At 41.8% G+C, this 12,346-nt stretch overlaps 1 protein-coding gene across 1 annotated transcript in view; it reads left to right on the top strand.

Moving 5' to 3' along the window:
• LOC311228313 (1-phosphatidylinositol 4,5-bisphosphate phosphodiesterase beta-1-like) overlaps window positions 1-12,346 on the top strand; it is a 397,421-nt gene that overhangs the window by 257,488 nt on the left and 127,587 nt on the right. The window contains exons 15-18 of the mRNA XM_084314222.1: window positions 5,842-6,006; window positions 7,126-7,225; window positions 7,806-7,910; window positions 8,040-8,155. Coding sequence (XP_084170348.1) covers window positions 5,842-6,006; window positions 7,126-7,225; window positions 7,806-7,910; window positions 8,040-8,155 — 486 coding nt within the window. The remainder of the gene's footprint in view (window positions 1-5,841; window positions 6,007-7,125; window positions 7,226-7,805; window positions 7,911-8,039; window positions 8,156-12,346) is intronic.

The following is a 12,346-nucleotide window of genomic DNA, read 5'->3' as shown; positions in this document are numbered from 1 at the left end:
TCACCAACATAGAACACACCTGTGTGCATTGATGCCTGTTGGTGCGAGGCACCGAAATGCACAGCCTGGATCTCAGCACTGTACTTACATGAGTAGTTTTCTGAGAAATCCACATGTATAATGCATTCGTGTGAGGACAGACTTCTCTTTAGCTCTCTGGAGAATGAGAACTGCTGCTTGATGTTAAACACATGTTTCTTAAACCTGTGCAGCAGACAAGTGAAATGCTCAATGAGCTCCTCTACAGAGCTTTCAATTAGTTTTTTAGCTGTCACTTTGAATGACACAGCCTTCTTTTCTTGTAGCATGGTCTTCTCCTCCATTACCCACTGTATGTATGCAACACGCATGTTGGTGTCAGGAACAGTAGCCAGTGGGAAGCTTTTCAGTTTGCATGTGGGACACTCTCCATACATGCACTCTTTACTGTTTGTGCTGCAAGAGACCTCTTCAATAAGCTGCTCAAGGTTGGAATTGGTAAGCAAACTTAGTTGCTTCAGCTTGTCAGCCACAAAGCCGAGGTTCTCATGGATTTTACACATGCACGTATCTCTGTCCTGAATGGTGGGATGTACCACCCAGAAGGGTCGAAGTCTGCAAAAGAGATTGTAGGACAAAGCTGTGTGGATTTTCAGATAGGAACTTCCTGTGAAGATTTTGCAGTGAATCAACAAGAAATCTCTTTTGTTTTTTTACTTTCTGCCGTGTTATGGTCTGCTTTCTTCCAGTCGTGACTCGACTGACATCATCACGGTCATAGAAAGCTTTGACATTTGATTTGAACTGTGTTGGGATGCGGAGCTTTGCTTTACGAGTGAAAGAAAGTGAATTTGCGCCACTTGGCTCTCCTTTCTCTGTCACTTAGTTGACTGATAGACAGCTTTTTCCCTGTCTCCTTATCCTTTCTCCATTTCACCCTCTCTTTCTCTAAATATCTTTGTCGCTTTTCGGGATAAGCATCTCTACGTTGCCTGTATATGCGCTGTTTCTCCACTGTAGATAGAGTCATCCTAAGAAAATCATATAAAATACAAATACAAAAGTCACTTTAACATTGGCTGTAACCTCTTACTATTGGTAAGGGAAGTATATTTTCATGTACACACAAAAGCATATACTTTTGTCAGCCCTGTTACCATTCACTCAACCCTGTTACCCATTGAAAGGTAACAGGGCTGATGGTAACAGGGCTGACGAAAAAGGCAACTAGCAGCCATTAATAGCCATATGCTAATGGACTTGACACCACATAGTGTGCATTCATGAGAGGAAATAATGATGTTAAATATGTATATTCACAATTTCAAACAAATAACTTTTTAACATGCGCATTTATGGTAACAGTTCTGACGCAACAAGCTCGTCCCCCTCTGTTGGACATCACATAACTCGAAGAAAATACATGAAAAGAGGAGCACACTTACTTGTCTTTTCTCCACCATCTTTAGAAAAGGAAGATGATGTCAGTTCCTGGGCTATATGTACATTTCTAAACAGTCCATTATCTCTGAAGGGGTGTAACAGGGTTGAAAACAGGGTTGACAACAACATGGAGACACAACTAAAAAGTAATTTTTTTACACATTTGCAACATATTTAAAAAAAAATTCATTCATGCGTAGTGAAACAACACTTGTGCCTTGATATAGGCTTAAGTTTTTATGTTCTAGTTTGGATTTTTTGGCCTTAATAGCTAGTGGAAGTAGAACAATCTTACTGAGGGACAGGTCATTTTTCATTTTTTTGCAAGATGCTTTGCACAAAAGTGTTTAAAATTCTTTTAAAAACAAAAAGCTAAATAAATTGTATTTGTTTTTATGTTACATGACACATCAGGAATCTAAATTATGAAATGTTTTATTGTTCATTATTTTTTTATTAAAATTGACAGAGGAGTTTTGGTCGAGGGACACAAAATGGCAAGCTTTCGTATAATGACCCGGTTCATGGAAGGAGTTAACTTGTCACCACTGGTGTCCTCTCTTTACAGGTGATACTCTCTTTGATCGGCCATGTTGTAGGCCACAGGATACATGAGGAGTCTGTCACCGTTTCCTCCAAATCGACTTGTTCTTTGCCTTCTTAACTCACATCTTCTTCTCAGTATTTCCCTTGCTCTCACTTCACTCCTCTCTCCTTGCTCTGCGTCCTTGTTCTGCTCTACTTGCTCTGCTTCACTCTGCTCTGCTGCCCATGCTGCAAATCAACTCAGCTGAGTCCTATATGGCAATTAGACTGCCTGCCTTAAAGGGGCAGTGCCAATAGGCTACTCTGCTACAGTGTGTGTGTGTGTGTGTGTGTGTGTGTGTGTGTGTGTGTGTGTGTGTGTGTGTGTGTGTGTGTGTGTGTGTGTGTGTGTGTGTGTGTGTGTGTGTGTGTGTGTGTGTGTGTGTGTGTGTGTGTGTGTGTGTGTGTGTGTGTGTGTGTGTGTGTGTGTGTGTGTGGCAAAATGGAAAACACTATAGTATGAATGGAAAACACTATATTTACCCAAAATGGGATGAAATTAAAGAGAGACAGAAAATAGGCAATAAACAAAACAACTGCATCCTGCCTTCGCTCCCTGTCCTCTTCCTCCTCCCCTTAATCCTCCACCTCCTTCTTCTGATCCTCCCTGTCCTCTTCCTCCTCCACCTCCTTCTCCTGATCCTCCTTGTCCTCTTCCTCCTCCTCTTCCTCCTTCTCCTGATCATCCTTGTCCTCTTCCTCCTCCACCTCCTTCTCCTGATCCTCCTTGTCCTCTTCCTCCTCCTCTTCCTCCTTCTCCTGATCCTCCTTGTCCTCTTCCTCCTCCTCTTCCTCCTTCTCCTGATCCTCCTTGTCCTCTTCCTCCTCCTCTTCCTCCTTCTCCTGAGCCTCCTTGTCCTCTTCCTCCTCTTCCTTCTTCTCCTGATCCTCATTGTCCTCTTCCTCCTCCTCTTCCTCATTCTCCTGATCCTCCTTGTCATCTTCCTCATCCTCTTCCTACCTCCACCTCCTTCTCCTGATCCTCCTTGTCCTCTTCCTCATCCTCTTCCTACCTCCACCTCCTTCTCCTGATCCTCCTTGTCCTCTTCCTCCTCCACCTCCTTCTCCTCTTCCTCCTCCTCTTCCTCCTTCTCCTGATCCTCCTTGTCCTCTTCCTCCTCTTCCTCCTTCTCCTGATCCTCCTTGTCCTCTTCCTCTACCTCCTCATCCACCTCCTTCTCCTGATCCTCCTTGGCCTCATCCTCTTCCTCCTCCTCCACCTCCTTCTCCTGATCCTCCTTGGCCTCTTCCTCTTCCTCCTCCTCCACCTCCTTCTCCTGATCCTCCTTGTCCTCTTCCTCTTCCTCCTCCTCCACCTCCTTCTCCTGATCCTCCTTGTCCTCTTCCTCTTCCTCCTCCTCCACCTCCTTCTCCTGATCCTCCTTGTCCTCTTCCTCTTCCTCCTCCTCCACCTCCTTCTCCTGATCCTCCTTGGCCTCTTCCTTATCCTCTTCCTCCTCCTCCACCTCCTTGTCCTCTACATCCTCCTCCACCTCCTTCTCCTGATCCTCCTTGGCCTCTTCCTCCTCCTTGGCCTCTTCCTCCTCCTTGTCCTCTACCTCCTCTTCCTCCTCCTTGCCCTGCTCCTCCTTGGCCTCTTCCTCCTCCTCCTTGTCCTCTACCTCCTCTTCCTCCTCCTTGCCCTGCTCCTCCTTGGCCTCTTCCTCCTCCTCCTTGTCCTCTACCTCCTCTTCCTCCTCCTTGCCCTGCTCCTCCTTGGCCTCTTCCTCCTCCTCCTTGTCCTCTACCTCCTCTTCCTCCTCCTTGCCCTGCTCCTCCTTGGCCTCTTCCTCCTCCTCATCCTGCCTGTCCTCTTCCTCCTCCTCCAAATCAAATCAAATCAAATCAAATCTAATTTATTTGTAAGGCTCGACAACACACGTTAATGTCCCCATGGGCCGGACACGTCTTCTTTAATCAAGTCAAGAAGAAACATCACTAAATAAATCAAGAACAAAACAAAAACACCATAAAAACAGGCGCCCCCAAAGTTAGCCATTTTAGTTTTCATTTTTGAGGACTACATTTTTTTGCAAACCAAAATACTATACTTTATACTTATACCACATGCATGAGCCTGGTCTCTTTTGAAAGATGACATTCTGACGTTTCTGATACAATAAGGAATACTCACCTTTAGTGCTAATGAAATAGAATAACATAGGTCTGAACTTGAGTTGTAGAGAAACTTGTTACTCACGTATTTCTGTAGTAGTTAGTAGTCCAGAAGTAGTATTTTCCAAGAATGGCTGGAGGCTTAAAAAACTCCAGAGATCCATAGCCTGAAGTCTTATGTAGTACATGTCCAAATTTCATAAAGATCCGTTCAGAAACAAATGAGTGATTATTAGGAGTGATTTTGGTAAACTGTGTACAAAAGAAAAGCTCAGTTTTCTCATAGACTTCAATTCATTCTGCGGTTTTTCTCTTCCTGTTTTCGCTCATGACTTTTCACCTAGATCCCTGATTCATACATCCCCAGGTGGGGTATCATTGGAAAGCCACACTCATTGGCTACAACCCTGTCCAATCATTTTCGAGATCGCCAAATGATTGACGGAACTAGAGCTCCAAGAGTTGGGAGTAGTATTTGCACAATACCGTGTACTTTTTGCAAGCCTCACATATCGGCATGTAACTCGAGAACCGCTGAACGGATTTTGTCACCTGAAAGGGCTATCGACAGGCAACAAATGGGGCTTCGATATATTGTATTAAAAGATATGCACACACGAGCCACTAGAGGTCGCCAAAGTGCAGGTGGGCAAATCGTCCTCAAGAGGGCCCTCATGTGGGCCCCCACCTGCTAAGCATCACAATAAATCAAGAACAAAACTAAAATACAATAAAGTCCAAATTTTTTTAAATAAATTAAATTAATGAATGCAACACTCCCAGACCCCACGCGAAGGTAAGGAAAAACTCACTAAAACCTAGCAATAGGAAAAAATGCACCACAGGCAATGTGGAGGAGAGAAACCTTAGAAGGGCCGTTCTTAGATGTCGGTGTAGTAGTAGTAGTGTTGCAATCCACCTCCTTGTCCTGCTCCTCCTTGTCCTCTTCCTCCTTCTCCTTGTCTTCTTCCTACTCCTCCTCTTCCCCTTCCTCCTCTTACTCTCACTCTCTGCCTTGCTGCTCACCTCTCTCTTCAATGTTGCCACCATCCATTTTTCTCCAAACAAACCAGGAGCTCATCTGTGACCCTTCTATAGCAAATCTCTCATTGCAAATTGCACAACAGCCGTTGGAGTTTAGAAATGTGATTGGCAGTGTGTTCTGTGTGAACACCAAGAGAGGGAATTCAAGAAGAGTGTGCAAGATATAGAGAATTGTGTGTAGTATTGTGAGAAATGTGTGGTTTGGAAAGGGAATCTGAGTCTAAAGCAGAAAATGTGTTTGGAGTTTAGCAGAATTGGTTTAGCAGTTGGTAAATGAGTTTCAGGTTGTGCACGTTGTGTCTGATGTTCCAAATAATGTGTTTAAGCAATTGAGAAATAGTAGTTCTTAATACGTCTTAAAAGGTAATTTAGCAGATTTTCAACCATAATCCTAGACATACCAACATGGTTGGGGGGGGGGGGGGGGGTGGCTAAGCTTTTGAGATACAGAACATGTATTAGTTATAATCATTCATTACAACCAAATGATAGGATTCAGGTAAAAAAATTGCCAAAATGCACCTTTAAGGCATACAAATATCATGTCTTTGGTCATCTGGCATGTGTTTGTTCTGTTCACATTCTTTTGTGAGGGCATTGCTATTGTTATTTACATTAATATTCTCTCTCTCCCTCCGTATTTCCTGCCCCCCCCCCCCCCCACACACACACCAGGTAATCTCTGGTCAGTTCCTGTCCGATAAGAAGGTAGGGACCTATGTGGAGATGGACATGATCGGTCTTCCAGTGGACACGCGGAGGAAAGCCTTCAAGACCAAGACGTCTCAGGGAAATGCCATCAACCCTGTCTGGGAAGAGGAGGCCATTATCTTCAAGAAGGTCAGACAGACCACCCAGGATATTGAATGAATAAGAAATACTGGGGAAAAAAACGGAACATGGCTATATTTGAGTGTGGGTGTCAGGGCTTACAGAATGAGGCTGGTGTCATTATATTTATTTTCTTATTGGCATCCAAAAAGACCGTAACCTACAGTGCATTTCTTCTACTTACAAGTACGGTCCATCCAGCCAACACCAGATTATAGCTCCAGACTTGTTCAAACAAGTCACAGAGCCGTACTATTTATTTTTGGTCAGTGTAAGTCATCATTGCGATGAACTCGAGCATCATACTTTCCCCCAGGGGAGAAAGTGTGATGCCTGTGAGGTGATGTGTTTTGGATTAGGCCTACTTGCCACTTTGGGACATAGCCAACTTGTGTTCAATCATTCTCTTCTATTCTAAAAACCTCTCGGGTGAGAAATGTAATTGGATGGTGGAAGTTATGAAACTGCAAGCTACTGTTGCTAGGTGACAGAAAAGATAGAGTGGTTTTAGATTGGTTTGTTTTCATGTTCTTCAAGGCTCTTCGGGTCTTCAAGCAGCACCTGGCCTGTAACTCGCTTTTTATTGACCATATTCACATGGCGGCCATTTTTGCATATCCCACCCTAGGTGGGAACAGGGTCAAAATAAATCCCAACCTGAGCATGACATTCATCTTATTCACTTCACCGCCATCTTTGTTTTTTGTAGATCGCTATGGTCGCATGAAAACGATGGCGGTGAAAAACAATGTGAGTCAGGTAGTCATGAGCTTGTACAGTAATTCCAATAGTGTTATTCTGACTGTTGTTTTGACTCTGATAGTGTATTTTGATTGTTGTCTTGACTACTTCAGTTCTTGAAGTGGCATCTTTAAAGCTATGTTTTAACATTGAAGTGAATGGGCACTTTAGCATCCGTACCTCACATAACATCAAACTTGAGGTGAATAAGGCGAATAAGAGCAAAATGGCCGACGTGTGAATATTGTCAACGGGATTGGACATTGTGGATCTGAGGACTTGTGGAGGGTGTTATACATGCTGTGTTTTTACTTTGGTGAACTGATTTATTTTTTGACTAAGTGTCTTACAATACATATTTTCATCTTTTGTACATCCATTCCTCAGGTTGTTCTGCCCAATCTGGCCTCGTTGAGGATAGGCGTGTACGAAGAGGGAGGGAAATTCATCGGCCATCGCATCATTCCTGTGTCTGCCATCCGCCCAGGTGACTTAACTCTTGTTTTTCCCGACACTACCTGCACATCAGTGATGCCCAATATAACGTGTTTGATGCATTGCTACAGTGCTGCTGGTTGGCCCACAAGAGGAACTGTTTGGAGAATTCTGCAGTAGAGTGGCTACAGCCAGACCAGTAAACCTTATGTAACCCAAACCTGGATTAATGAAATGAGCATGTATGTATTAGAGAAGATAACATACATATGGAAAACTAGGCAAAATGTGTTTGAGGACATCTGGAAACGTTTGATTAAATTCCTTAGCAATGCAAGCATTACAGATATCCTAACATAAGACAACAATCTTAGTATGTATCACAGAAAAATATATACATAAGTATCATCTTTGAGACAAGAATGGCATTAAGAGTACTACCTAAAGTATAGACATAATTTGTATGTTTTCTTTTTGTATTTCTTTAGTTTGTTTTTGTTTGTATTGTGATGTTTTGTGCTGTCGGGAGGGGTGTGATGAGATGGGGTGGGGGGAGGGGGAACATGCTTCTAAAGGAAAACATAATGAACATTGCTTAAAAAAGTTAATGTAACCCAAACCTCCCCCTGCAGGTTACCACTACATTGGGCTGAGGAATGAGAAGAACCAGTCTCTGGCCCTGCCTGCTCTGTTTGTCTATGTGGAGGTGAAGGACTATGTCCCAGACACGTTTGCAGGTGAGACGGGACATCCAGAAGCCAAGCTCTTGACATCCTGTGTGGAGAGAGAATGTTCTATTCTCCATAGTCACCTTCATGCAAGTGGTGTAATGCGTCCTTGTCCCTGTTTTGTTTCCTGTTCCTCAGACGTCATTGAGGCGTTGTCCAATCCCATTCGCTATGTCAACCTGATGGAGCAGAGAGCCAATCAGCTGGCTGCCCTCACCCTGGAGGAAGTTGGAGAGGAGGAGGACGACAAAGAGGTGTGTGTGTGTGTGTGTGTGTGTGTGTGTGTGTGTGTGTGTGTGTGTGTGTGTGTGTGTGTGTGTGTGTGTGTGTGTGTGTGTGTGTGTGTGTGTGTGTGTGTGTGTGTGTGTGTGTGTGTGTGTGTGTGTGTGCGCATGTTCCTGACTTAACTATAAAATTGGAGACATGTTTCAGCCTACAAACTAAGTGATTGGGAACGGCTTCTCAAATAGAGGACAAAAGCCCACTCCCCAATTGCTTCAGCTTTTTGGGCTAGTGGTTAAGGTTAGGGTTAAGTTAAGATAAGGCTGAGGGTAGTTAGGGTTATGTGTGTATTAGAGGGAATGAATGAAAGTCAATGTTATTTACCCAATACATTTTGGTAAAGGAAATGTGTGTAATATGTGTGTCTGTAGTACGTTATGTTATTGCCATAAGTAATATGTATGTATGCATTGTTTAAGTAATATATTTATGTTTCGTAACCAAGTCTAAAACAAACACTGCGAGTCGAACCAACAATGATTGTGGTCACGGGCGAGTGCTCTCACCACTAGACTAATCCACCAACCTGCCATAATACAAACAGCAATACTATGATTAAGGTTAGTTTTAACATTCATTTAATGGTTATGGTTAAGATATGAAGTTAGGGGTAAGGTTAGGGTCAGGGTTCAACGGTTATGGTTAGATCTGATCTATGGTTGGATCTGAAATTAGTTTCAAAACGGTTGCACTGTGGGGAAAATAAAAAAAGTACAGTAGATTACAGTAGATTTCATTATCTGTTCTTATGCACACCTGGTGATACTAAATCCAAATTGAACTCGGGCATTTTAAAGATAATATATATATATATATATATATTAGAGCTGGGCTGTTAACGGCGTTAACGTGCTGCGTTAACGCTATACTAGTATCGCGTGATAATATAATTAACGCATTAATCTAAATTTTTTTTTTTTTTTTTTTTTACATTTTTTTTTTAACCTTTATTTACCCAGGGTAGGTTCTCTAAGCACAGATGCTCTTTTTCAGGAACGCCCTGCTTCACATTCACACAGTTCCATTCACACCTGGGAGCTGCCCAGTACAACCACAGTTGACACCATTGGCCACTGAGCAACTCCACTGGAGCAGTTGATTCAAGCCATGTCACATAGTTCAAGTTTGAAATGATTCTTTCTGTTTTGCTCCTGAGAGTGCTAGATACTGTACTGTACTGGTAATATTATTTATTTGTGTTAACTTCTGAATAAAACAACTTATTAAACACAAGTACATCTTATTGAACATTATTTTGATATTTCATTACCAATTATCATAGCAAAACAGCTTTTTCAAACAGTCTGTAATGCATTTTGGAAACGGGAGATGGGCTCATGGTGTAATGGGCCACCTGGCCTGAGAAACATAAGGAGGAAAGAAAAAGTAAGGACTTACTTCTGGTCATTATTTGGGTAGAACACACATATTTTGAATGCCTTCGGCAGGTTTTTTTTTTTTTTTTTTTTTTTAGCCATTTTAATCTAGATTAATCTAGATTAAATCCAGGATTGCAGATAGATTAATCTAGATTAAAAAAAATTAATCTATGCCCACCTCTAATATATATATGTGCGAATTGGCTATAATAAGGTAATTTATAAGCCTGCTAATCTATATTCTATAATAATATTTCAAATTGCATTGGTCCGGATGGGAGAATTCAGTAATGTATCTACAGAACCTTCTGTTTAATCATCTTCCCTTTATTCATTTCCTTAAATTGTTTTGTACACATGATCTCAAGAAGGTACTGAACGAGATCAGTGGCAGTTTTTAATGTTTGGTCATTATTAGCATGGTGTTATTCACTGTCAAAGATGCAAAGAAAAATCATAATTCATATTCTCCTTTGTTTCATCACAATTTAAGCAAGCCTAGTAATAGACACAATATTTCTGGGAATACATTCACTGAGGTCCATAGATGTCCCTAGATACCAAGAATATGCAAATGACCCTTGTAGAAGTGGAGCAATATTCCATTTACTTAGATATATATTTTAGGCGGATTTTCAGAAAATAGGCTCCGGGCTTAAGAGGTTAAAGGTAACAGTGTGGTTAAGGGTTTGGGCGAGGTTATTGGAAAAGGTAGTATTGAGGTAAAGGCACTTGGCTCTAATGTGAGTGCCCTTGGTTTGCTCCCCAGCAGGGGAACTCAAAAGTGTTCTGAAAAAGTAAAACAAAAAAATTTATGTAATATATGTACTTATTACACACATTTTCAATACAATACATGAATACATTACGTTTTGCTATAACATAATGTACAATATGTGATCAATTAGTACTTTATTTACATATTTTAAGCGATGGTGGGCAGTGATGCTATAATATATTATAGTAAAAACATTTACGAGTCGTGTAAGAAATGACTACCTCAATTTCAGTAATAATATTGCAGTTACCCCATCAAAAAACAACACGTTACCCCATTGCATTGATTTTGTCAAGACCAAAGATGACATCGTTGTCAATTTCCACATTCGAAAAATATCACCTCACATTTCTTGAAACACCTGCTATCCTACAACAACATACAAGGAGTTGTTTAAAATATTGTCCTTCATAAATGTAACCCTGCAAGACCCGGATATATTTCTACTTTGAAAAATAAAATCAACCTTTCAGATGGTGTTGTAGGAGTAGTTTGGAGAGGAAAATATAGTGTTTAAAAAAGAATGGAAGGTTTTATTGAAATGTTGTATTACAACTGTGGTTCTATCAGGTAGCAGAATTTTCTATAGGCCATTTTTACTCACTGTCAGAATAACATGGCACATGTCTATATACTTCACTAAAACAACTTATAAGGGTTCATTTATATGGTTATGGTTTATTATTTGGCCACAGAACAGTATACATTATGAATCATATGTGGCCTCAGAACAGTAGGCTATACAGCTGTAGCTTTGATCACGCTTGTAGTAGTCTTGTTACCAAACTTCTAATGCTGAGGGAAAAGGAGCTGCTGGTTTTCAGTTCATGAGCTTTCACACAAGCATTGTGCTCTGTCTGCGTCCAGGTCTTCTGTTGAAAACAATGATCTAGCTCAGGGCATCTGATCTGTGGCAGCCTGCACATCTGGTCTGAACGCCCATTGAGGTGTGCTACCCTGACGTGATCAGTAAAGTAGCCTATGTTGTGTATGTTGTACCGAATTTCTCTGTTAAGAAAGGAAGCAAATCTGGTCGGTGTAACGGAAGTAATGTAACAAAAAATTTAACGAATGTTGAGAGTAATAAGTAATGTAATAATATTACTTTCGAAATTAGTAAGGAATATATTCATTTGGACACTGGCCCACAGTGGGGTGTCTGTGTGTAACGTGTGTGACTCTCTGTGGCAGATCAATGGTAGCATGTCCCCAGGCAGTCTGCCCCTCCTCTCTTTGTATAGACCTGATTGAGTTAGCTGACACCATTAACCCTCTGAGACCCGCCCTCCCGCTGGCGGAGCTGTCTTTTCAAAGGCTGTAGCGGTGTATCAGTTTTAAAGCTGGAGTGAAGATACTGGTATCATGTGAAACTAGACAACCTAAGGTGATACCATGTCATGCTAGCTAGTGTTGTCACGATACCTCTTGACTTTGATACCGATATACCAGCCTAAGTATCGCGATACCGGTTCTAATATTCTAGTATCGGCGGCACCTAGGGGAGGCTGAGAGAGGAGATTGGATGGGAGAGGTGGGTCCAGAGGGGTTACTCTAATCTGATTTGTCAGCTAACGTGATTACCCACTGGGGCAGCGAATTGAAAGCGGCGCCAATTACTGCCTCCATGGCAACTGTCGTCTAGTCGCTGGAGTTTTAGAGAGAGAGAGAGAGAGAGAGAGAGAGAGAGAGAGAGAGAGAGAGAGAGAGAGAGAGAGAGAGAGAGAGAGAGAGAGAGAGAGAGAGAGAGACAGACAGATACAAGTAAAGAGAGAGATAGAGAAGAGGAGAGCTGGCTGTGTGATAATTCAATTCAATTCAATTCAAAAAACTTTATTAGTCCCGCAAGGGGCAATTTAAGGCATGATATCACAAACAGCTGCATATACATTCAAGACAAAACAGGACAAAACAGGGACAAGAGACATACATGACACTTCAAAGTATAAAAGACATGACACTGCCAGAATGGGATCCCTACATTGTTGATCTGTCAGTCCAATAGATAA

The sequence above is a fragment of the Notolepis coatsorum genome, assembly GCF_963971535.1.
Source record: "Notolepis coatsorum genome assembly, chromosome: 5".
Classification (NCBI taxonomy): domain Eukaryota; kingdom Metazoa; phylum Chordata; class Actinopteri; order Aulopiformes; family Paralepididae; genus Notolepis; species Notolepis coatsorum.
The sequence above is the reverse complement of the archived record's forward strand: the minus strand, read 5'-3'. Positions and strand labels throughout refer to the sequence as shown.